Raw genomic sequence first — 26,109 nt, forward strand, 5'->3', positions numbered from 1 at the left:
GTTGTGGCTGTTGTGAATTTTTTTTGTTTGTTTTTTTGTTTTTTTTGTCTTTTTGCTATTTCTTGGGCCACTCCCACGGCATATGGAGATTCCCAGGCTAGGGGTCGAATTGGAGCTGTAGCCACCGGCCTACACCAGAGCCACAGCAAGACGGGATCCGAACCGCGTCTGGAACCTACACCACAGCTCACGGCAATGCTGGATTGTTAACCCACTGAGCAAGGGCAGGGACCGAACCCGCAACCTTATGGTTCCTAGTCGGATTCGTTAACCACTGAGCCACGATGGGAACTCCTGTTGAGAATATTTTGATGGCATTTGCTTCGTGATTGTTGCTGCTATGGAGGAATGTTCTCAATTTTACATGTGTGTATGTTGGCTTGTATTTCTTCTGGTGGACAGTCCAAAGTATAAGTCATTCCTTAACAACAAATCTAATTCCATGACAGCTCTCAGACAAAAGATGTTTCCATGGCTTCTACTGTTTGTAATCATTAGACTCATGAAAGATAATCCAGAATTTGTTGGTTTTGGAGCTAGGGAGAAAAGAGTTGAATTCTTTAAATTATTGTTTCATGTTATATTGAGAATTTTTTGAATAAGACAGTATTTATAAATCCCATTTTGCACCCCAATTTTTTAACATTTTGTATGGGTGTTACTTGATAAATGCAAATTGTAAAGTGTAGGAAGGTGCAGTGATAAAGTGAACCACCTGCCACTGATTTAAGAACCAAAACCTTGCTAGAAACCATTCACGCTCCCTGTGTATTTTTTTTTTTTTTTTTTGTCTTTTTGTCTTTTTGTCTTTTTGCCTTTTCTAGGGCCGCTCCCTCGGTATATGGAGGCTCCCAGGCTAGGGGTCTGTCTAATCAGAGCTGTAGCTGCCAGCCTGCACCAGAGCCACAGCAGCTTGGGAGCCCAGCTGTGTCTGTGACCTACACCACAGTTCACGGCAATGCCGGATCCCTAACCCACTGAGCAAGGCCAGGGATCAAACCCGCAACCTCATGGTTCCTAGTCAGATTCATTAACCACTGAGCCATGACGGGAACTCCTCTCAGTATTTTTTCTAAGCTTTATATTTGTTATGTGTATGTTCTGTTGCTTTCACTCTATTGAATTACCACAATTAATTTTCTTGCTCTGCACATTTGCATTATTCCCTGGTTTTATTTTTACAATTATGAATAATATTGCTTTGGGAGTTCCTGTTGTAGCTCAATGGTTAACAAACCCAACTATGATCCATGAGGATGCAGGTTCCATCCCTGGCCTTGCTCAGTGGGTTAAGGATCTGGCTTTGCCGTGAGCTGTGTGTAGGTCACAGATGTGGCTCGGATCCCATGCTGCTGTGGCTGTGGTGTAGGCCAGCAGCTACAGCTCCACTTTGACCCCTAGCCTGGGAACCTTCATATGGCATGGGTACAGCCCTAAAAAGACAAATAGACAACAACAAAAAAATAGAAATAAATAATATTGCTTTGAATATTCCTATTAAATGTCTCCTCATACAAATGTTTGAAAAGTCTCTCTAGGGTCTTTTGCCTAGTCGGGGAATTGTTGAAGCACAGGGTGCATGTAAATTCAAATTTTTTCCAAAATGATTATATTAGTCTTCACTCCCAACAGCAATATTATCAGGACTTGTTCTATAGAGTCAAGGCTTAATTTATGACCCTCTAGTGGTTTTAAATGGTTTCTCATTGTGATCCTTCTTTTTTAATTTTTTTGGCTGCCTCATGGCATATAGTCAGGGATTGAATCTGAGCCAGAGTTGCAGCCTACTCCGCAGCTGCAGCAATGCCAGATAATTAACCCACTGTGCTGGGGATTGAACTCGAGTCGCTTCTGCTGCAGAGACACTGACAATCCTGTTGTGCCACAGCAGGAACTCCTCCCATAGTTAATTTTAATGAAGTCACATTTACCTTTCCTTTTATGAAAGTTCTGCCTATCACATTTATTCTTTTTTTTTTTTGGCCGTGCTCACAGCATGCAGAAGTTCTAGGGCTAGGGATTGAACCCAAGCCACAGCAGTGACCCAAGCCACAGCAGTGACAATGCTTGATCCTTAACTAGCTGAGCCACCAGGGAACTCTGGTGATGTATTTATTTTGTAGACCATACCAGACTCAGTTTGCTAATATTTTGTTTTGGGATTCTTCTGTGTTCATGAGTAAGATTAGCCTGTAAACTTCCTTTCCTTTTTGGCTTTGCTTTTCTGGTTTTGGTATGAAGCTTATTCTGGCTTGATATAATGAATTAAAGATTATGCCTTTTTGTTCCTTGGCAAAGTTTTCATAAAATAGGAATCACCCTGGAGTTCCCCAGTGGCTCAGTGGGTTAAGGATCTCACATTGTCACTGCTGTGGTATGGGTTTGATCTCCGACCCGGGAATTAAAATATTTTATTCCTTTAGTATTTATGGGACCATTTATGATTTCTGTTTATTTATACCCACACACATATACACTCAGTTCTTTTATTTATTTATTTATTTTTCAAAGTACATATCTATTGTTTTATTATTATTTTTTTTATTTATTTTTATTTATTTTTTTATTTTTTTGTCTTTTGTTGTTGTTGTTGCTATTTCTTGGGCCGCTCCCGCAGCATATGGAGGTTCCCAGGCTAGGGGTTGAATCGGAGCTGTAGCCACCGGCCTATGCCAGAGCCACAGCAACGCGGGATCCGAGCCGTGTCTGCGACCTACACCACAGCTCACGGCAAGGCCGGATCGTTAACCCACTGAGCAAGGGCAGGGACCAAACCCGCAACCTCATGGTTCCTAGTCGGATTCCTTAACCACTGCGCCACGACGGGAACTCCCCACTCAGTTCTTTTATAATGCTCGTTTTGAAAACAAAAATTTGTTCCAAAATAATTACTGTATTAAGGAACAGTTACAACATAACATGAATTTCCTGTTGCTTATGCACCAGTTTTGTCCTTAAGAAATACAAAGAGTTCCCCAGTAGCCTTGTGGTTGAGGATTCAGCATTGTTACTGCTGTGGTTTGGGTTACTGCTGTGGTGAGGAGTCAATCCCTAGCCTAGAACTTCTGCATGCAGTGGGCATGGCCAAAAAAAAAAAAAAAAAAAAAAAAACTAGACAAATACAGAAAACTACCCAGCTGAGTCCCATGGGGTTGCATACATAGTTTATACACACGTACAGTCTTAAACACCTAGCAGCTACCTCAGTGCACCATGTGTTATGAGCCACATCCATCCATATCTGGTGTTACAACTTTTGGTTCTGTTTCAGATAATGTCTACCATTTGATAATGGGGGAACCCACAGGTTGCAACACTTTCGCATGCTTAATCCATACTCAGTATATATGGGGATGGGTTGGGGGAGTGAATGGGGGAGAAGGGAAACTGAGAAGACACCAAGTTTGGGCTTTTGGTGACAGGATAGATGCTGACATAATTTACCAAAAAGGCAGGAGGCAGAACAAGTGTGGGGAGAAGGCGAGGAGTCCACTTTGGACATACCCTGTTTAACTACCTGGAGAGCGGTGAGATGAGCATCTGATCGTCCCCGCTGGGAATCTCAAGGTCGGCAGAGAGCTCAGAGTTGGACATAGCTGGTGGTAGTGAATGAGCTCACAGGGCCCTGGGAAACCCGAGGTGACTGTTGAGCATCAAAGGAAGAAGAAGCAAAGCGAAAGTCAGAACTCGTGAATGGTCAGAGATGGTGGAGGAGATCTGGGAGAGAGGTGTCCCGCAAGCCGAGGGAGGACAGGGTTTTGAAGAATTGTGGCCAGCATCACGGCTACTGGTGATCAAGGGTTTCCTTGGTTAAAATCCCACTTACTCCGCAAAGCTGTCCCAATGCATAGGTAAGAGTCTACACATTTCTTTCAAGAAAGAAATGGGGAGTTCCCGTCGTGGCGCAGTGGTTAACGAATCCGACTAGGAACCATAAGGTTGCGGGTTCGGTCCCTGCCCTTGCTCAGTGGGTTAACGATCCGGCCTTGCCGTGAGCTGTGGTGTAGGTTGCAGACGCAGCTCGGATCCCGAGTTGCTGTGGCTCTGGTGTAGGCCGGTGGTTACAGCTCCGATTGGACCCCTAGCCTGGGAATCTCCATATGCCGCGGGAGCGGCCCAAGAAATAGCAACAACAACAAAAGACAAAAGACAAAAAGACAAGAAAAAAAAAAAAGAAAGAAAGAAATGGAGGGAGTTCCCTTGTGGTGCAGCGGATTAAGGGTCTGGCATTGCCCTAGCATCGTGGTTCAGTGGTAACAAACCCAACTAGTATCCATAAGGACGTGGGTTTGATCCCTGGCCTCACTTAGTGGGTTAAGGATCTGGCATTGCCCTGAGCTGTGGTGTAGGACACAGATGTGGCTCAGATCCTCTGCGGCTCTGGCTGTGGCTGTGGCTGGCAGCTGCAGCTCCAATTCAGATCTTAGCATGAAAGCTTGGGAACTTCCATGTAGCTGTGGGTGCGGCCCTAAAAAGTCAAAAAAAAAAAAAAAAAGGAAGTTGACTAAAAACACATGTATGAGAGGAGAGCAACATCCAACTCCTTTCTCCCTTTCTCCAATGCTAGAGTTCGCCTGGCAGGCTACACTGTCTCCTCAGTGGCGAGGCGGAGGCCAGGTTGAGCGGGTCAGGAAGGGAATGGCAGGTGATGTGGAGGAAACATTGCGATGGAGCAGAAGGAGAATAGAGGGAGCAGGAAAGGCTGTTTTTGTTTGAGGCTGGGGACACCATGAACATTTACTTGATCATTTAACAAACATTTATTCATACTGAACATTTACTCCTGGGCACTGAGGATGTATTGGTCAAAGTCCCTGCCCTCATGACATTTACATTTTAACGGGGGTGTCAAGCAATAAACAAGTAAGCTATGGAGAACTACATAAATGTGTGTGGAGGTGATGATTCTTGAGTACAAGCAGAGCAGGTGAAGCCCAGAGAGTGCTAGGGGTGGAGGAGGCAATTTGGGGGAGCAGGGAAGTGGGAAAGGCCTTTCTGAGAAAGTGACACTTCAGCAGCCACCTGATCTTACACGTCCTTGAGGGACTAAGTTGATGGGATGCAGGAGTGAGTCTGAGAGGGTCTCGAGCAAGTGAAAGATGTGATGTCCTGGATTGAAGTGGAGCAGGACGGGGCAGGGGGAGATGCTTGCCTTGGCCAGGGACAGGCCCAGGGCCATCCTTGGTGGCAAGGAAGGACCTTCCTCTGAAACAGGAGGAAGGGCTCAGAGGAGGGTGGGTATCAGAAGAGGGACGAGGACATGGTTGGGAGCTCAGTGGACAAATGTGAGCGAAGGTCAGAGAGTAGGAATAATGGGAATTACAGTGGAATTGGAGCATAGAGTCGGAGGCAGGGATGCTGCCATTTGGTTTCAGAAGAGGAGGGGCTTGTGATACCTGAGACTGGGATCGGTCATTCCTCCAACACACGTTTTAAGCCCTGGCTGTCTCCCTAAGCTTTGGCATCAGGCCAACTTGGGTACAAGAGACACTTCTGTTACCAGCTCATACTAGGCAAGTTGCTGAACCTCTCTAAGCCTGTTTCCTCATCTGAAAATGAGAATAACAGTACCTGCTTCATAGGTCTGCTATGGGGAAGAAATGGAATAATACGTTTTGGCCAGCCCATGATTGCCTCCTGTTTCTGAGATCTCACCCCTGACCCCCTGCAGCCGTCTTTGTACAGGAGAGCTCTGCTCCTTGAGACTGCAGTCCTGGGAATATTGGTGACATAAAATGTAGCACAAGCTTCTGATCCCACCTGCATTGCCCAGATTTCCAGATACAGCCACAGATTTTCTAGTATTAAGAAACTGTCATCAGGAGTTCCTGTTGTGGCCCATCAGAAACGAACCCAACTAGTATCCATGAGGATGCGGGTTCTATCCCTGGCCTTGCTCAGTGAGTTAAGGGTCTGGCGTTGCTATGAGCTGTGGTGTAGGTCGCAGACGAGGCTCAGATCCTATGTTGCTGTGGCCGTGACTGGTAGCTGAAGCTCCAATTCAACCCCTAGCCTGGGACCTTTCCATATGCCACACCCGTGGCTCTAAAAAGCAAATAAAATAAAAAGCAAAATATTATAAACTGTAATAAAAAATTTTTTTAATAGTCTAAAAAAAGAAGACATTGTGAGTGTGGGGGTGTGTGCCCATGCATGGTTGGGGTGAATGGAGCTTCCTGCCAGCCTCTTCCTGAGTCAATCAGATAGGCAGGGAGAGGGTCTGAGCCCAGCTCTTTCTCCGGTGCCCTGTGACCTTGAGGATCCAATGCCCATGTCAGTGTCACAGGGCCAAAGAGTTCAGGCCTCAAACAAAGTGGGTCATACTCTGCACTCTCTCTGCGAGGTCAGGTTCCTTCTTGTGCCACAGCATTCGTAGAGGATGCCAAACACTTTAAGCTCTGAGGGGCACATCCTGTCTGCTTCTGACTGCACGCCTCATCTCGCAGCTCAGAGGCAACCAGAGGTCTGATGGGGAAGGGGGTCTAGCCCTGGGCAGTGGGCTCAGGAGGGGACAAAGCTGGGGATTAGGGAGGCAAGTCTACTTTCTTTCCGGTCCCCCTTTAGGTATTGGGGCTTCTCCAGGAAGAGTCGCTGGGCATCAGGGCCCTCTCGTTCCCCCATTCCTCCCTAGGCCCCAGGCCCACATGGACAGATGCCCTGGCTGCTATAGAGAGTCAACTTTTTGTCTCTTGCAAAGGAAGGAAGAAACCCACATCCCACGTGGCCTCTGTGGCCTGAGGAAATGCAGACCCTGGAATATATGGCTGAGGGGACATAGCCAGTTACAGTGACATCAGGCACCCTCTCCCTGTTCCCTCCTTGGGGCAAGGGTTTCTTTTCTTTCCTTTTCTTTCTTTCTTTTTTTTTTTTTTGGCTGCCCTGCAGCATATGGAGTTCCTGGGCCAGGAATCAGATCCAAGCCACAGCTGTGACCCACGCCACAGCTGCGGCAGTGCTGGGTCCTTTAACCCACTGCGCTGGGCCGGAAATCGAACCTGCATCCTGGTGCTGCAGAGACACCGCTGATCCCACTGCACCACAGCAGAAACTCTGGGGCAGGGGTTTCCCAGGAGGTAAGAAGAAAAGATGTTGGCTACAATCACATTTTACAGACTCAGTAGAAGACAAACCCTTTCATTTTTCTGAAAAAAATAAATCTCAGTGGCTCTTCCCCAAAGACAGTGGCCTCTAGAAAATGGAGGTTCCTATGCTTTTATAAGATAAACTTTCAGAATGTTATTTTCACAGAAACAACTTTTGTTCATAAAAATGATTGAGCTCTGGTGGCTTGATATCCATCTGTGTCCACTTCTAGAAACACTGCCGTCAGCTTAGCTGTACGAAGGGAAACATGCCCCACAGGCCCTGCTCAGTTTGTCCCCATTGCTGCTGCATCCGCTCCCCCAGGCCTGTGGGCCTCACCGCATCTGCGTGTCTCTCCTAAACTGACATCCCAGCATGTCCACCTGTCCCCGCCGCCCTCGCTGTTCACGTGCTGCCTATCTGCCTCTCAGATGTCCACTGGACCATCAGGAGAAACGAGTTCTGTGTGTCTGTCCTGTCAGGAACATTGGTGGGCCTGGTGCTCCTGCGGGAAGTCTGCAGACCAGGCTGGTAGCAGCCTCCTTTTTCTAGGAAGAGTTGCTACTTTCCAGGTCACAGGTGACCTGGAGCTGAGTAGTCAGGGGCACAGGCGGGTCTGAGATGTCCTGTGGTCAATAGGCCAGACATGACAGGTGGCGGTCCTGGGGCCCAGGCCACTCCCTTCTGGAGAGTCACTGAAGACTCTGGATCCCAGGGGGAAAGACGGGCCATGTGTAGACGGAAGGAGGGGTGCTGAAGGGCTGAGAAGAGAGGGGGTTTGTAGCCCAGAAGACATGGTTCCTGCTGTTCTGGCTCACAGAACTTTCAAATTCAAGCGAGGCTGTAGCTGGTCCTCCTGCAGGAAAGGAAAAAAGCCAAGAGAAGGATGTGGGTGGGGTGGGGTCCCATGGGACTGCCGGTGGCTGCTCCTTGTCCTCCTGGAAACTCCTTGCCTTTTCTTTTTTTCTTTTTCTTTTTTTTTCTTTTTGCCATTTCTTGGGCCGCTGCCGTGGCATATGGAGGTTCCCAGGCTAGGGGTTGAATCAGCTGTAGCTGCCTGCCTACACCACAGCCACAGCAACGTGGGATCTGAGCCATGTCTGCAACCCACACCATAGCTCACAGTAATGCCGGATCCTTAACCCACCGAGTGAGGCCAGGGATCGAACCTGCAACCTCATGGTTCCTAGTCAGATTTGTTTCCGACATGCCATGACGGGAACACCTCAACACTGTTTCTTCAGGCAGTTCCCGGCGTTCCTTTGGGGCGCAGCAGGTTAAGGATCTGGCATTGTGGCCATGGCTTGGGTCACTGCTGTGGTGGGAGTTTGATGATTGATCCCGGGCCCAGGAATTTCCACATGGTGCAAGCATGGCCAAAAAAACAAAGTAGTTCCCCACCCCCCTGTCATTCTCTAAATGTAATGCATGATCTCAATATTACCAGCTGGAGTCCTAGGCTGTCCACACTGAGCAGTGAGGGACCCATATCCATGTCACTTCCTGCCTGTCCCGTGTGGTCCTCTGTGTGTACATGTGCTCGTATTTGTGTATGAGCGTTTGCAGAAACATGGTCGCGGCTGGTGAATGTCTGCTGGACCAGACACATTGATACTGCAGCGCCTGCTTGGCCTCAGCCTCTGGGCTGAGCTCTTGGGACACAAAAATGAATAAAACACAGCCCCAGCCTTCAAGGTCCCCGCAGTACTGGGAAAGCCAGACAGCAAGCAGTTCCTCCTTGTGCAGGGGAATTGGTGCTTTGAAAGGAGGAGAACCAGGTCAGAGAGCTGCTCCGTGTACCCTGGGGAGGGAAGAGGGGAAGAAAACTCCCAGCTTTCAGCTCCCAGGCTGGAAGCTGGTGCCATTTGCTGGGATGGGGGCACAGGAGGAGCAGCGATTGGGAGGAGAAGATGAATTCCATCTGGGCCCCAGGAAGACGGACTGCCATGCTTGTGGGTCATCAGGCGGCGATGTCTAACGGAGAGTCATACAAGTCTGTGTGCCTCCCTGGGTGCTGGCAGCCCTGCCTGCTGTGATTACCCATGTGGGTGGGGAGCCTACCTCCTAAGGGAGCGGGAGCTGTCCTGGGTCGGCGCCTTGGGAGCCGGGCCGACCATGAGGATGCAGAGACCGGTGAGGATCATGCAGGTAGGCACAGCACCGATGAGGACTTTGAGGGTCACCACCACCTGCTCCGCCTGCTTGCAGGCTCCTGACTCGTACCCTGCAAAGCTGGAGAAACACCATCCCATGCTTTCAGTTCAGATCCTCCTGAGCCTGGCTTCCTGCCAGGGGGGGTCCCAGATGTCTGGCCCAAGCCCCAGCTATCCTGAAATTTTCATTCTTTTCCTGGCTGCATCGGCCTAACTAGGGGGGAAGGAAAGAGTTCAGAGGGAGCTAAGGATGTGGGACACAGTCACCAACTCCCAGTCACGTGCACAGCAGAAGCTGCAGCAAGGGGTTCCCCCGCACTCTGGCTGGCTAGGGTGGGAACTCCGCCCTTTTCTTCCCATGTCACTAGTCTTTCGTGCCTCTGATCCAGCCCAACTGCGGGACTCACTCCAAGCTGAGCGTGGAGATGCCCAGGGCGCCTGCGCCTGAAAGCTTGGTGAAGAAGACATAGGATGAGTAGAAGATGGTCTCCAGCCCTGGGCCATGCTGGTGCTGCAGCTGGAAGTCATCCACCACATCTGGAAGCATGGACCTGGGGGAGGGGCTGCAGGCTTATCCCTTTTATCCTTTCGACAGCTACCAGCCTAGGAGCTCTCTGGGGACAGAGACTGGGTCAGATTCACCCCTAGGTCCCTGCTGCCCAGGACCAGGACTGGCCCACAGGGAGCCAGGCAGTAAGTGTGCTTGTATTTCCCCCAACACACGGCCATCACCTGTACCTGGGAAGGCCCCTCCAAGCACAGGCTGGGCACAAGGGGCCTTGGACAACAGGCTGATGTGAAGGAGGGCAGACCTGTTAGGAAGGACGTGATGCCCCCACACCCCTCTCCCCTGACCCAGCCTACCAGGGTAGCAGCAAGGACACAGCAATGCTTATGCCGGATACAAAGGCCACGACGTATGCCACCGGCGCCGTGGGCACAGCAGCCAACAGGATTGCAAATGGCACCATCCCCTAGGGAGACACACACCAGCTGCTCCCTCCACCTGCCCCCTCCCACTGCCCTCACCAGGCTTTCCTGGTGCCCCCTGCACCTGGCCCTGTGCTAGGCACTGAGGATACAGAGAATACAGATGCAGCCCTGCCGGCCCCCAGAAGGCTCAGGCTCCAAGGTCACCACCCTCCGAACATTACCCCATGCTTTTTTTTTTTCTTTTTGCTGTTGCTTTTCAGGGCTGCACCTGGGGCATATGGAAATTCCCAGGCTAGGGGATGAATTGGAGCTACAGCTGCCGGCCACAGCCACAGCCACACCAGATCTGAGCCGCGTCTTTGACATATGCTGCAGCTCACGGCAACACCGGATCCTTAACCCTCTGAGCAAGGTCAGGGATCAAACCTACATCCTCATGGATCCTAGTCGGACTGTTAACCCACTGAGCCACAACGGGAACTCCCACCCCAGGCTTTGCTTCCTGCCTCACTCACACAGATCCCAAAGGCAGACATCCTCTTCCCAAATCGCTGCAGGACCCATTCCCACATCGGGGTGCTCAGCACTGCCGAGACCTGGGAGCAAGACAGAACCATCATAGCCCAGGACGTGCCCGCCGGCACCTTGGCCGGTCCTCAGAGCCCTGGCTTTCGAGTGGGACGCCCAACACCGACTTCATCCCCTGCTTGGAACCTCACCCCCTGACTATGAACTTTATGACCCTGGCCCCAATTCCACCCTCTGCTGAAATGCAGGTGACCCAGACCACAGCAGTACTGACCACCAGAATTCCAGACACACGTGTCAAGAACCACACATCCCCAACTCAGGCTCCTAAGTGACCTTGAGGCCACCATCCCATGTCCCCTCACCAGGATGGTTAGCACCAGGCTCTGGACGTGGTCATGAAGCCGGGAGGCGTGTGTACAGAACAGGACCAGGTAGCTCTGCTCCACCTGAGGACGTCGACAGGAAGGGGGCGTGGGCAGGAAATAGCACAAACTTGGAAGTCAAGGGCAAGGCCAAGGTCTCAAGTCTGGTCTCCCCTTTGGGACCTCAAGCTCTGGTTCTTGCCACCACCACCCAGTCCCCTCCCCAACAAAGGAAGCTTATCCCTGACACAGTACGAGCACCATTCCTAGTCCTCCTCCTCCTCAGCCCAGCTGAGACCGTGGACTTTACCACCCCAGACACTGTCAGCTTCCTGGTGTCTGGGCCCTGACCCTCCCCAGTCCCACCAGCTCTAGGCGGGATTCTCTCCTTCCAGCACCAGCCTCGTGGGGCTCTTGGTTTCTCTGTGGTGCTGGGGATGAGAGAATGAACCTGAACCCGCGCAGGGCCAGTACGGCCAGAGCTACACTGGTGGGAGTCGACCTGGCCAGAGGTACCTGAACGGCTGCTGAGATGAACAGGAAGGAGATGACCAGCTTCAGGTAGGGCGGGTGCCTGACGGTGAGGCCCAGCCCAGCCAGGAAGCTCAGGCCCTGGCCCGAGGCTGGGGCAGAGGGGTCTGCAACACAGGAAGGGATCATCTTGGCCAGGTGGAGTTCAAAACCAACACCCACGTGCAAGAGGAGCCCTGCCTCCATCGTCTGCCTCCCGCACTCTGCCTGCACCCCCTGTACCGTACCTGGCCGCTCCTTCACCCCCAGGCAGAGCAAACTGCTGCACACGGGGTAAGTCACAGCAACCACGGCAGCTGCAATGGGGTAGAGACGAATCTGGGGGACAGGACAGAACTTCAGAGGGGGTGACATCTCCAACCCATGGAGGTGGGGACACCCAGGGGCTGGGCGAGAATATCTCCCAATGGAAGCAGAAGGACCCTCAGCCCAAGCCCAAGGATGCGGGGGGTTCTTCCTCCCTATGAGCGCAGCAGGAGGGAGATCTAAGGACCCAGGATAGTCCTTCTGCTAACCCTGTGCGTGCATCCACGCCACCACAGGTCTAAGCCCTTGCTCGCCCTCTCTCTTTTTTCTTTCTCTCTCTCTCTTTTTTTTTTTTTTTTTTTTTGGCTGCACCCAAAGCATGTTCAGGGCTGCGCTGCGTGGGACTGGTTATAGGACAGGCTTTACCGTTCCACTGTCCCTCCCCCCTGCCCTGCCTGTGGCCCTTCCCCACCCCCGTCCCTTCTCTGGGGTCTGCCTCCTCCCCTCTGGATGGTCTGCTTATCTGTTTTTCACTCCACATTTTGAAGGTGCCCAGGAGGAGGAGAAGCAGGTTTAGTAGGAGGATGGCGGTCACGAGCTCAGCTAGAGGAGCAGGGAAGGAATGAGAGGGCGTGGTGTGCAGAGCTGAGCGCCTAAAGGACCACGAAGAGCTCTGAGGGAGAGGTGGCCCTGGAAGGAAGAGGTGACCCGGAAGTGGGGGTCCCAGTGGGTCTGGGCAGCCTGGGCACTCACCGCGTTGGGAAAGACAGCCACCTGCCCCGGGAGCGTGGCTTCGTCACACCTGTGAGACCCATGGGCACCAGACACGATGAGTCCGTGGACGGCGGCTCCCATCAGTGTCCCTGCCATCTCCATGGTCATCCCTGGACACAGCACGGAGCAAAGTGACCAAGCCTGTGGGGCTGGGGGCAGAGGCACCCCACCCCACGCCCACCTGCACTCACGGTATGCGGTGGCTGAGTCCCGCTCCCTGGGGCTGGGGGTCAAGAGCATGGTCAGCGCCGTGTAGGGCACCTGGAAGAACTGGGGCACCCAGGCACACCTCAGGATGGCCCCCACCGCCAGACCGCCAACCTGGGCCAGCAGCTTCCAAAGGCCAGGCCCGCGCCAGGCTGGCACATCCCCACTGATCCCCTCAACCGGGGCTAAGGGGCAGCAGAGACTCCCAGGCTAGAGCCTGAGAGAGGAGCTAATGGTCGATCACCAGGCATGGGTGGGCAGGTGGGCAGTGGGAACCTGGCCTCCTATCCCCCTACACACACATAATTCAGAGTGGCCACCAGCTAGCAATGGAGTTCCAGGAGTCCATGCGCAGGAGGGAGGGTCATCAGCTTACCGTGGCCAGAGCCTGGAACAGGCAGTAGAGGGTTGTGTACCAGAGGCCTCGAAGGCTGGTGAAGGGAGGCAGGAACCACAGGAAGAAGTAAGCCAAGGCGATGAAGGGCGTGCAGCCCAGCACCCTGCGGAAGCACAGCCCAGGTAGATGACCCCACTGCATCAGGACAGGGCCTGGAGCCACCTCGCCCCTCTGGGCATAAGCCCTCCGTCCCTGGAGAAGCCCAGGGCTGGGCCTTTCAGGGTGGGAGCCATGGAAGGGGTGAAGAGGCCGATGGGATGAGGAGGTAGCCAGGAGTGGGGGCTGGGGCTCTCAGGGGCTTGGTGGTGCCTTTCCCTGCACCCAGGACCCTGGGGCAAAAGCGAGGCATCTCTCTTCTGTGAGACCCTCCAAGATCTCCAGCCTAGCCCGGCCACACTCCTACACCCCTGGGCCAGGTCTGGGAGTCTTTGTCTAGTTCTGTGTCACTGTGTGAGGGGGGGATCCCCAAGCATGTCTCCGAACTCCTGTGTGATTCTGTGAGACCCAGTCCAGTCCCATCACCTACTGTCCAGCCTTGCCCTCTAATCATCCATAGGGTTTTCCACTAAGAAGCAGGGCTGTGACTAACACAGTGACCTCAGGCCAGGGGTGGGTGCCTGGATCCTAAGGACCATAGGGCTGCTCACCAGGGCATGAGTCGTCCAGACCCTGTCCTCCTGCTTCTGTTGATGAGGAATCCAGCCAAAGGGTCGGCTGCTGCCCCAGACACCTTCCCTCCAAACAGGACAAGTGACACCTGGGCAGCAGGGATCTGAAAGGGACAGCCAAGGCCTGGTAGAGTCAGAGAGGGTGTCTAGGCCTGCCCGCTCATCAGGAGGAAGATCTAAGAGCCATAGTATAAAGGTCTATTTGGTCTCTTCTCCAGGACAGGAATCCAGAAGGTTCTGTGGGCACATCTGCCCCAGTGAAGGGGCAGGGGGAGGGAAGGGCGGCAGCATATTCCTGTGTGCTTATGCCGACTCCTCTCTGGAGAAGACCCCAGAGACCCTCACCTGAGGTGGCTCAGTGCGACACGAGAACACTGAGGCTGATGGTCAGAGGCAGACTGTGTTTCACAGTGACAATGTTTTATTGATTTTTCTGATTACATAAATGATACATTCATTGTAAATACAGCAATACAGTACAGAAAAATACTGAGCAAAGCTCATCTGAAACCCCACCATTCTGAGACAACTGCCAGAAACAATTTGATCACCATTTCATGCACTTCCTTTTGTGCATTTATTATTTATTCATTTATATAAATGGGATCACATCCGTGTCATTTAAAAAAATCATGAATACCTTTTAAAAATTTCTTTCTTGCTTACCCTCTATCCTCCACCACTCCCTTCTATAACCAGCATAACAACCTGGTAGATATCCTTCTGGAATTTACTTTCTCCATGTCCATCGGTTAGTCACGTAGAGACATATATATGCATGTACACACACACACACACACACCCATGCACCCACATATATAGGACATGTCTTTGTTTTGCTAAAACAGGATCATTTTACACACCCTTCTTTAAAACTAACTTTTCTCACTTGACAGTATGTCATGGAAATCCCTCTAAGTCAACCAGTATAGATCTAACTCATTCTCTTGGTTTTTTTTTTGTTTGTTTTTGGCCAGGCCAGGCCAGGGATCAAACCTGTGACACAGCAGTGACCTGAGCCACAGTAGTGACAATACCAGATCCTTAACCACAAGGCCACCAGGGAACTCCTAGCTCATTTTTTGGAATGACTACACAATAGTCCATTATGTGGCTATAGCCCAACTTATCCAATTGCTGAGCATTCATGTTGTTTTCCATTTTCCCACTACAAACAGCCTGCGATAAATATCCCTGACGAAGTTGCGCTTAATAGCATTTGGCTTTTTGTCAGGCTAGGGTCAGGAGTGCCATCTATCAGGGATGGTGAGGGTAAAGGCGGAGTGAAAGGACCAGACACCAAGGAAAATGGAAGTAGAGGATGCCAGGGCTGCTGCCCAAACTCACCTGTGCCACATCGAGCAGGAAGAGTTGCAGGTAAAAGGCTATGGCGCTGGAGGCCACCTGGTTTGGGACCCCGCCAATGCCATAGCACACCTTCGTAAAGAATGAGAGGTGACCAGCATTGCTGCCCTGGGGGAGACACAGAAGCTAAGGCCCCAGACACACAACAGCTCCCCACAGCCCCCTGACTTTCACAAGCATCCTGAGGTCCCTGTGTCTTAAGGGCTTTTCCAGCAACCTCTCAGTCCTATTTTGTTCCGAATCATCTTAAAAGGAAGTGAGCTACAAAAAGGAAAAAAAAAAATCCTAAATCATGACCTCCAAACATTTCCAGGGGAAGTTCTTCCTTACATTTCCTCCACCCCCAGTGCTTCCTGCTGCAGTCTGTTTTATTTTCCGAGCCAGCAAGCCAGCATGAAAGGGGGGCGGGGTCAGGAGGCCCCCAACTTTGCCACCAACTCCCCATGTGACCTTGAATAAATCACTTTTTCTCTCTAAGCTGCTTCATCTGAGAAATGGAATATTCCTGCCAACTTCTGATGAGCAAATGAGGCAGTGGCTCCGGAGCTGATTGTTAAATGTTTAGGACTTTTGCAAGCCAGTTGTTGAACCACTGGCAACCTGAAATAAGCCATGGTGACAGTATTTACACCACAGAAATCAACAAACACTACAAAACCAGAGATTATTATTATTATTTTTTTGGAGAGACTGTTTACTAAACCAGCACTGAAATGAAGTAATGCTTGTGACTCCAAATATATGTGTGTGTGTATATCTCTAAGCTACCAGACTCAAATTAGACTGTCTACTCACAGCCCCACATGGTTGCTGAACAGGCATTTCAACTTCGCATGGTCAAAACACAGCTCCTGATTTCTATCCTATTGTCTAAACCTCTGAACCCTTTTGTCCCTATTGCATTAAATGGCCCTGATGTCCACTCAGCAGCTCAGGCCACAAACCTAGGAGTCATCCTTGACCCCTGTTTCGCGATTCCCTGTCTAACTTATCAGTGAGAGCCTCCTAAGTGGTTTCCCTACTTCTACTCTCATTCCCTACTTACTATTCACTCTCCATCCAGCAGCCAAAATGATCTTTTCATAACTTAAATCAGATTGTGTCTTGTCTCTGCTTAAAACCCTCCAACAGCTTGCCATTACAGTTTGAGTAAAACTCCAAGTCCTGGAGTTTCCATTCTGACTCAGCAGGTTAAGGACCCGATGTTGTCTCTGTGAGCATGCAGGTTCAATCCCTGGCCTCACTTAGTGGATTAAGGATGTAGCGTTGCTGCAAGCTATGGCATAGGCCATAGATGTGGCTCAGATCCGGTGTTGCTGTGGCTGTGGTGTAGGCTGTAGCTGCAGCCCCAATTTGACTCCTGGCCCAGGAACGTCCCCGTGCCACAGATGTGGCTGTAAAAAGAAACAAAACAACAAAAAAACCCTTCCAAGTCTTTCCCATGTAGCTTACAGGAGCTACCATCCCCATTCCCTTTCCCATCTCCCTTCAGATAGCTCTCTTCAACCAAGGTGGCCTCCTTCCTGATCCTTAAGATGTCTATGTCTGTTGCTGCCTCAGGGCCTTTGCACTTCCTGTCCCTTGTCTGGAAGGCTCATCCTTCAGGTCTTTGCAAGAGTGGTCTTCTTGCCACTCAGGCTGAAGCCTAAATGTCATTTTTAGAGAGGCCTTCCTGAATCACCCAAATTTCTCTCTCAATTGTACTTACTACATGATATATTCTTATTTATTTCCTGCCTCTTCTCACCAGAATATAAACTCTATGAGAGCATGAGCTATGTAACTTTTTTTTTTTTTTTTTTTGTCTTTTTTTGCCATTTCTTGGGCCACTCCCGTGGCACATAGAGGTTCCCAGGCTAGGGGTCGAATTGGAGCTGGAGCCACCAGCCTACGCCAGAGCCACAGCAACTCGGGATCCGAGCCACGTCTGCAACCTACACCACAGCTCACGGCAACGCCGGATCGTTAACCCACTGAGCAAGGGCAGGGATCGAACCCACAACCTCATGGTTCCTAGTCGGATTCGTTAACCATTGTGCCACAACGGGAACTCCGAGCTATATAACTTTTATCACCTCCATGTCTCCAGGACCTAGAACAATGCTTGGCATATAGATACTTAATATATATGTCAAAAGAATAAATGCCATGAAGACACTGTGTAGAGTACTATTTGTTCAAAATATACTAGAAATCCTTCTTTTTCATCCTTTGTCTGGGAATGAGGGGGAGTGGAGGAGGACTATGCCTTCACCCATTTTGGTATCTTCCCAGATACCCCAAATGAGCTTTTTTGAAAGGAAGGTCTTCCCAGATAAGGGTTTATCAAATACTCTGCACACTCTTCTGACACACAGAAGAAAACCACACATGAGGCAGGATGTGGTCTCCTTTTCTGACATTTGTCGGAAACAATATTTCAACTTCCAGGAGAACTTTAAGGACAGGCAGAATCCAACATGAGAGCCCTCCCTACTACTCCATAAGGGGACCCTGGTTTCCTCTTAAACATACCTATCAAGTTTACAGTACATAGAAGGCACTTGAAAAGAAAAAGAAATTCCAGCTGCAACTAGCTGTAGAGCACAATCTTGCAAGCTTGAGGAAGACAGGTTTACCTACTTAAATCATAAGCCCTTCACAGTCAACTGAGAAAAAGTTTCAGAGTTAGACAGCTGAATTCAAATTCTCCGTCTGCCCTTTCTAGCTGTGTGACCCAGGGGCTGAGCTTCACTTCCTCACGTGTAAAATGGGGCTAATACACCTCATTAGAGTTATGAGAATTAAATGCTAGCATTTCATTGGTAATGTTTCCCATCTAGCCATTCATTTCACCCTAAATTTCTAAATTTCCCTGGGAAATGAGAGTGCCCAAGGGGGCCTCTTCATCTCACCTTCTATCTTGGGGCCACAATCTTTAACTCTAGGGTGCCTGATAGGAAGCCTGAGTCATCACTGGGAACTGAGGTCGGGGTGAACACAAACAGAATGAATGCGTTGAGCCCTCAACCAGCCATGGATTTTCGCCTTCTGCAGAAAGATCAGACGTCCAAACTCCTCTCCAGCACAGCCACCCTGAATGACATGGGCCACAGCCCTGCGGAGGGGCCGAGCACACCCTGGGTTCCCACCTGCCCTCTGCGGAGCCTGGTTACCGGGCAGTCTCCCCAAGGAGAGCCTGGTGCCTGAAGGAAGCCCGGGTTTGAGAGGGTGGGCTTCCACCTGGAGACTGGGGAAGGGAGGCCGCTTCCTCAGCACAACTGGAAGTCTCACCTGCCCAGGTTCAGGAGACTTTGGGAAGACCTGGAGTGAGGTGGAGGAGAGCCCCAGGCTGGCCCTGGCCCTGCCTGACTAGTTGAAGGAATCCAGCAAGTTGCATCCCTTGTCTAGGACTGTTTCCCATCCTGTCCCCTTTGGGGATCGCAAATACCCTGTCTCTCAACGGTCAAATCCCACCAGGGGCAGCTCAACAGCCCGCAGGCTCAGGCTGAGCCCCCTGCGGGGCTGTGACTGGCTGGCTGCAGGGCTCCACCCGGTCGCCCGGAAGGTCCCTGGGGCCCACTGGCTCGGCCCCGCGCCCGCTCCCCTCGCGCCTCTCGCTTTGCGCTCACCGCGTCCGGCTCCAAGGTGTGCGCTACCGGCGGGGGCGGTGGTGTCTCAGCTGCCCTGGCCGGGGTCCCTTCGTGGGGCCCCGCCATCGCGCACGGCTGCACGCGCGCCGAGGCCGTCGCCCTCGGTGTGGTGGCCGGTCGGCCCCAGCCGGGGCCCCGCGGGGAGGCGGCTCCCGGGCCGAGTGGGCGCGGCACGGAGGGGCGGGGGAACGCGCGGGAAAACGCCGGCCGCCGCGAGCCGAGCGGGGTCGGTTTTCCAAAGTGAAAAGCGCCAAGAGCCCGAATTTGCTGCCGGCAAAGGCCGGCGAGTCACTCGGGATCGTTTTTAACTTGGAATAAGTCTCCAGCGAGTGAGAGCCAGGGACGGTTCGCGCAAAACTTTCCCACTAAATCCTGAAAAACGAAGCAAAAGCATTGACTTATTGAGACTAAGATTATGGCTGAATAGGCTAAAAAAAATGATAGCGGATGCCCCAAATACACATTCTCCAGCCTCACACAGATGGGTATGGCCAGGTAACAAAGCTCTGGCCAGTGAATTTAAAGAGTAGTGTATGCAATTTCCCAGAAAGGCCCTTGAAAAGGAAGGAGGTCACATCACTACAAAAATTACCTGAAAAATCTATCACAGTCCTAAGTGTAAAAGCTGAAGGTATAAAATTCTTCGAAGAAAATGGAAGCATATCTTAATAATCTTGGGTTCGACAATTTTTTTCTTGGGACACGACAAGCACAAGTTGGACTATACTTAAATGAAAAACTGCGTTGCAAACTATGCAACAAGGGAAAAAACAACTCACAGAACAGGAGGAAAGTTTGCAAATCATAAGAACTTGTGTTGGACTATATAAAGAACTCAAAACTAAACAGTAAAACACAGCCTACTTAAGCATTTGAATAGTCCTCCAACAGACAGGCAATAAGCACATGAAAAAGATACTCATGTTATTGGGGAAATACAAAACTATAAGATACCACTCCACTAGGAAGGCTATAATTAAGACGACACAGCAGGCATTGAGGAAGAGGTGGAAAATCACACATTGCTGGAGGGCATGTAAATGGCAGGTGATTTGGAAAATTTTGGCAGTTCTTCAAAAGTTAAGTATGAAGTTACCATATGACCCAGCAATGCCACTCCTAAGGATGTGAGAAATGAAAACATGATCACACAACTTAAGCATAAATGTTCATAGCAGCACTATTTATAATACCTAACCCAATGTCCACCAACTAACAAAATGTTAAGGAATATTCATACAATGGACGATTACTATTTGACAAAAAGGACATAGATGAACCTTGAAAACATTAAGTGAAAAAAAGCCAGTCATGAAAGACCACATATTGTTCCACTCGATTTATATGAAATGTCCAAATAGGCAAATCTATAGAAAGAATGCAGGCTTGTGGTTGCCTAGAACTAAGGGTGGAGAAAGACTGCTAATGGGTTTGGGGTTTCTTTCAGCAATAAAAATGTCCTAAAATCAGACTGTGGTGATGGTTGCACAATCCTGTGAATATATTAAAAAACCACTGAATTGTACACTTTAAATGGGTGGACTGTAAGGTATGTGAATTACATCTCAATAGAGCTTTTTTAAAAAAGAGAGTAGATATGCTTCTTTCTAGAGGAGGAAATGATGAAATGGAAATGATGGTGCTAGTGAGGCTATCTGGAGACCTCAAGTTAACTCATGCTGTGAGATATGCTGATTAACACAGGAGTCTGAAGATTTCATGAATTTGATCTAGCCGCCCTGAACTGCTTCCACATGGACTTTTGCATGGGAAATAAATAAAAATTTATTCTATAAGTCATTATTTTGGATTTCCTATTACAGCTAAATCTAATCCTAAAGTATACACTACCCAGTCGAAAGCAAGTCATTCCATTTTCTATGCCTCAATCCCTTAATCTCGAAAATGGTACCTTCAATTTCCTTAATTGCAGGCCTCACACACAGTGGAAGGGTAATTAGGTAACGCATGTGTTACACATTTATTCTTTGGAAACTGAACATAAACGCAAGATGAAGTTTCTTTGGATAATCCACATTTGAACAACCATTTTACATGCAATTTTAGGAAGCTTGGAAATACTTTACTCACAATATTTATACTTTGTTGCATATACTATCACAATTTTAACTCTGAAAGGAAGAGGGCAAAGAAAAACCTCCCTCCCTTTTTTTGCACAGAAATGTAATTAAAAAAAAAAAAAGAAAAGAAATGTAATTGAAGTGCACTTTTCCCCTAACAGTTACTACTCTACTTTAAAGGGATGGTATATTCTTTATGCAATTTTTAAAGACAAATACATTACATTCAATAAATAAAACAGGCTTACAGTAACCAAGAAGCCTATCTTTTAAAACTAAAGACTGATACTTAAAAATACCTGAAAAGATACACACCGAAAATGTTATTAGTCGTTATCTCTGAATGGTGGAGTAACAGGTGAGTTACAGGTCATTTTAGCATAACTGTATTTTATAATTTTCTGAATAATTTGTGCAAAAAACATACATTCAAATCAAAGGACAAAGAACTGAATATTTGTCTACTGAATAAGCCACTTCTATTTTAAGATTCAGTGTGATGATCAATGTTTAAATTAAATGGTAGGGAGTTCTCTGTTGGCTCAGCTGGTTAAGGATCTGGTGCTGTTGCTGCTGTGGTTTGGGTTCGATCTCTGGCCCCAGAAGTTCTGTATGCCACAGGCAAGGCAAAAAAAAAAAAAAAAAAAAAAAAAGTTTGTACTGAGAGAAAAGACAAAGGGATAAATCTTACTAAGGCATCTTCATGCTAGTTCAACTAAGGACACAAAGATGGTATAAGAAATAAAGACAACCAGTGAGTGAGTATTAAAAATACCACATTTTAACACATCTGAGTTATTATTACTTTTTTTTTGGTCTTTTTGCCTTTTTTTCTAGGGCCACTTCCAAGGCATATGGAGGTTCCCAGGCCAGGGGTCTAACCGGAGCTGTAGCTGCCGGCCTATGCCACAGCCACAGCAACGCAGGATCACGGCAACGCCGGATCCTTAACCCACTGAGCAAGGCCAGGGACCAAACCAGCAACCTCGTGGTTCCCAGTCGGATTTGTTAACCCCTGCGCCAGGACGGGAACTCCCTTAACACATCTGAGTTATTAAGACAACAGTTCTTTAACCACTAGCAAGATTGCTTTCAAAATATTTTAAGGCACTGAAATAGACACATATTTTCAACATAATTAAGTATAATGAAAAGTATTCTGAATAAGTATGTAAAATAAGATCATTTTTATAACCTCGATAATATGTAATTTAACCAATAAATTAGAATCTGTAAAATTAGATACATACTTCTATATATCAGCCCTCACAATGATTCTTAACTGATTGCAATGCCAGTTTTGAAACAGCTACTTAGGTCAAACTGTATTCCACATCTAACATGCTAGCTTATTTTCAAGTTTGCCTTCCCTCGATAAATTCACTTTGTTTCCTAAAGTCAACATGTTTTGGGTATTCTACATAGTTAATTAAGAAACTTCAAGTTTTGATCAGATGGCTGTCACTTTAGAAAACCTTTAAGAATATCACTGACATTACTTAAAGTTTTCAGTTACAAAAAAAGAGGGTTATTGCTGATGATAGGTCTTTTACAGGAACTTCTCACTGGGGTGTATTCTAAAGGTACATACAAGAAAACCTCTCATATGTCTTCTAGCTAATAATTACTATCAACTGGAAAATCTACAAAAGAGGCTTTCCTATATGTATAAGATAAATATTTCCAAAAAGAAGTCCCTTTATAGAAACACATGGAAAATCACAAATTGACTTATAAGTATGCAAATAAAAATCATAAAATGTTTCATGATAGGACTATATGAAATTTTTTCTTACAGATTTCTGAAAATATATAAACAATCAACTTATATCTAATTCTACCATTCCTTCATTTTTTTGTAAGAATGTCATTATTTTTCACTAGAGAAAGGGCTCTACCACAGCTGTAAACGTTACCGACAATAAATACTTTCTATTATGTATCTTTGTTTCAGAGGGTAAATGACAAAAGGAAAAGGCTCTCTTTGTCCTCCTTCTCTTCCTGATAAAATGACAGACTCCTACCATGCGGGAGGCTAAGAGGTAGAAAAGGAAGGATTCTTAAAATGGACCTTGAATGGAGGATATATCTTATAAACCAGGTCATCTAGTTACATGCATATTTCCCTTCTGTTATCCCTGAGACTTTAATAAAAACCTCATTATTTAAATGTTGCAGCCTTGGAGTTCCCTGTGGTACAGCAGGTTAAAGACCTAGTGTTGTCACTGCAGTGGTTCTAGCCACTGCTGCTGCTGTGGTGCAGGTTAGATCCCTGGCCCAGGAACTTCCACGAACCACAGATGCAGCCCAAAAGAAAAAAAAAAGTTGTAGCCTTGTCTCAGCTATGCTTACAGAAGATAAAGCACAGGTTTAGGTCTTGATCAGTTCAGCATTAAAGGGGTAACAGCTTAAGAACAAACTGCTGGGGAATAGGATAAAATTTAAGGTCTAACAGTCCCATTTCAGTAGATTTCTGCACTGTCCATGGTGAGGCATGCAGGTTTTCTTTTCTTAGGGTAGAAGCTGAGTGCAGGATTTCCTGAAGACTGGTTCTCTAACTACATACCTAAGAAATATTTGCAATTAAAAATGTAGAGATCTAGAACCCATCCCAGCTACAATGAATCACTAGAATGTATGTGGTAGGTGGCAGGAATGGGCCTTTTGAAAAGTTCCCAAGTGATTCTTACACATGAAGGTTTGAGAATCACTGCAAATCACTGCTTTATAAGATTAGTACTTTCAAGAGTCAAAACTATTTTCATAATTACACTAGGATGTTATTTGCTTTTTTTCACTTTCTCCTGAATGTACAGTAGCATTTACTATAGGCTACATGATATGTGATATTGTAATAGACTGAATGTAGAAGCAGATGACATTCCATCTGTTTTCTTTAAATGAAATACAATGTCACATTTCCCACTTTTTACATTTTGGAAAATAGACATTTTTCATAAAAGTGTCCTTTATAATAACACGTTTATTACTTTCAATGAATAAATATAATTTTAAATATAACATTAATATGTATAAGCCACGCATACAAAGGTCTTAAGACCAAAAAGTTTGAGAACTGCTCTTTCTGGCAGACACCCAGCACCCTATGAACATTGCTGCTGAAAGGAATGGCACTTAGTGCCGTGGCACACTCAATGCATATTTCACTTTAAATATGAATCAACAGGTCATTTGCAAAAAAGCTTCTTAAACTTGGGATTTAATCTGACAGTGAAATACTGAAGTCTAATCAGTTTTAGTTAAAAATGTAAGATATGAAGCACATTTTTCTTTGGAATATAATAAATAATCCTTATGATATACACATGCTGACTAATGTATGGAACAGAAAATCATACTTTACATGATACATTTAAAAAATGTTAAATGGCTCACTCCAAATGCTAGCTAAGAACAAATCCCTTATTTTTTATTTTTTTGGTTGTGTTCATAGCATGTGGAAGTTCCCAGGCCAGAGATCAAACCCATACCACAGCACCAACCCAGGCCAGTGCAGTGATGTCAGATCCTTAACCCACTGCGTTCCACAAGAGAACTCCCCTAATTTTTCAAAGAAAATAAAATAGGGGATAAACTAATGATCCTAGAGAAAACGAATTTTTAAATGTACATGTTTTGAAAATGCAAAATGTGAGAAGGCAGATTACTGACATTACAATAAGCTATACAACTTTATTCTTATACTGTTGCTATATTAATATTTGAGTGTACCTCGCCAAAAGAGAATGCAAATTGGGAACATTTCTGAGGTTTACACATAGCTGGGGTGAAAGCAGTTCCTTCAAGCCACCTTTTTTTTTTTTTTTTTGACTTTTTAGGGCCACACCCACAGCATATGGAGGTTCCCAGGCTAGAGGTCAAATTGGAGCTGTAGCCACTGGCCTATGCCACAGCCATAGCAATGGCAGATCGGAGTGATGTCTGCAACCTACACCACAGCTCACAGCAACACCAGATCCTTAACCCACTGAGTGATGCCAGGGATCGAACTTGTGTCCTCATGGCTACTAGTCAGATTTGTTTCTGCTGAGCCATGACAGTAACTCCCCTTCCAACCTTCTGATTATCTCAGATTTAAAAACTACACTGAATTCAAACCTGCCATGTACAATTTTTCATTTTTAATGTATTGCTATTTTAAAAATCTGAAACTGCTAACATTTAAATAAATCACTATTATTTGCGAATGTTTGAATGAAAGATGCTGTAAATGTATCTGTTAACTAATGGCATATTAAGATTTTAAATGACATAGTTATTTAATATATCTTATGCTGAATAACTGATATTTGAAAATAAGTATATTTTTCTTTCTGAGTAGCCTTCTAGAAAAAGTTCACAGAATACGTGTCCAGTCATAGTTTACTTTCCTAACTTGTACTTGTTTAGATATCGTCTCATCAGGAAGGAGCTAAACAGTATAAAGCTCAGCAAATCTGACTTTCCCTTGTTTTGGTTTGCATGCCCACTTTCCCTGGAACCATCATTTCTCTGGAAACTTTCCACCTAATATATCAAAAATCAATGTTATGAAAGTTCTTTAAAAGGTTCAGCGGTTTTTTTGAGTCTCTGAATGATTACAGCATTCTGTAAATCTGCTTCTTCCAGTGTGAGTGTTTCATCTAGCAATTTGAGGAAAGGAAGAGCTGTTGCCAAGGAAAAGGGAGGACTTCTTTGAGGTCCTTGGTATTTTTCGATGAAGTCTTTGATGTGGCTTATCCTGTAAAACAGTGCAAACTATTAATTTTATGAAAACCTGAATTAGTTAATTTAAGTTAACTAAACCATTTTGTGATAATATCTGGCTATGTTAATACATAGAATAATCAAGTTAGGATGACAGAATTACTCATCTGGGCTATCTTTTAAAGGTTGGTGCTTGATGATAGTAAGGAATAATTAATTACCTTGGTTATTATGGTTACAGTTTGAGTCCTCATTTTTTTAGAAACACATACTGAAATACATATGAAACTATATGAAATCTAGGATTTGCCTAAACATAGTTCAATGGAAACTAAGTGATGGATCATCACATCTTCTCTTTGCTTTGCACATGCCTGAAAATTTCTATGATTGAAAATCTACATATCTAGCTCTGAATGGATCAGAAACAGTCTAACCA

The 26,109-nt window shown here is 47.2% G+C and overlaps 2 protein-coding genes across 3 annotated transcripts in view; both read right to left on the reverse strand.

Annotated features, from left to right (window-relative positions):
- Nucleotides 7,197-19,037, reverse strand: MFSD2B (major facilitator superfamily domain containing 2B). Of its 2 annotated transcripts, XM_021087783.1 has the most exons (14): nucleotides 18,862-19,037; nucleotides 15,233-15,358; nucleotides 13,865-13,989; nucleotides 13,197-13,320; nucleotides 12,805-12,883; nucleotides 12,593-12,723; nucleotides 11,821-11,911; nucleotides 11,579-11,700; nucleotides 11,063-11,146; nucleotides 10,685-10,765; nucleotides 10,101-10,210; nucleotides 9,644-9,787; nucleotides 9,145-9,315; nucleotides 7,197-7,939 (listed from the first exon to the last, which is right to left on the reverse strand). In XM_021087783.1, the coding sequence occupies exons 1-14, from the start codon at nucleotides 18,946-18,948 to the stop codon at nucleotides 7,915-7,917; spliced, it is 1,500 nt and encodes a 499-aa protein (XP_020943442.1). In that variant the 5' UTR covers nucleotides 18,949-19,037; the 3' UTR covers nucleotides 7,197-7,914. The 2 variants fall into 2 exon arrangements, with proteins under 2 accessions (XP_020943442.1, XP_020943444.1); XM_021087785.1 differs by lacking the exon at nucleotides 18,862-19,037 and having other exon boundaries at nucleotides 12,805-12,836; nucleotides 15,233-15,338.
- UBXN2A (UBX domain protein 2A) overlaps nucleotides 14,285-26,109 on the reverse strand; it is a 46,908-nt gene continuing 35,083 nt past the window's right edge. Inside the window, exon 7 of the mRNA XM_003125368.6 lies at nucleotides 14,285-25,704. Within this exon, the coding sequence (XP_003125416.3) occupies nucleotides 25,512-25,704 (193 nt within the window). The 3' untranslated portion in view covers nucleotides 14,285-25,511. The remainder of the gene's footprint in view (nucleotides 25,705-26,109) is intronic.

Source organism: Sus scrofa, chromosome 3 (assembly GCF_000003025.6).
Source record: "Sus scrofa isolate TJ Tabasco breed Duroc chromosome 3, Sscrofa11.1, whole genome shotgun sequence".
Taxonomy (NCBI): Eukaryota; Metazoa; Chordata; class Mammalia; order Artiodactyla; family Suidae; genus Sus; species Sus scrofa.

Bases quoted from the DNA above. Each gene is read 5' to 3' on its own strand.
- MFSD2B (XM_021087783.1), bottom strand. From the start codon at position 18,948: ATGGCGGGGCCCCACGAAGGGACCCCGGCCAGGGCAGCTGAGACACCA. The intron at 10,766-11,062 runs GTGAGGGGACAT...TCTTGCTCCCAG, and splicing joins GCCTGGTGCTAACCATCCTG to GTCTCGGCAGTGCTGAGCAC. The intron at 10,211-10,684 runs GTGAGTGAGGCA...GTGTCTCCCTAG, and splicing joins TGTCTGCCTTTGGGATCTGT to GGGATGGTGCCATTTGCAAT.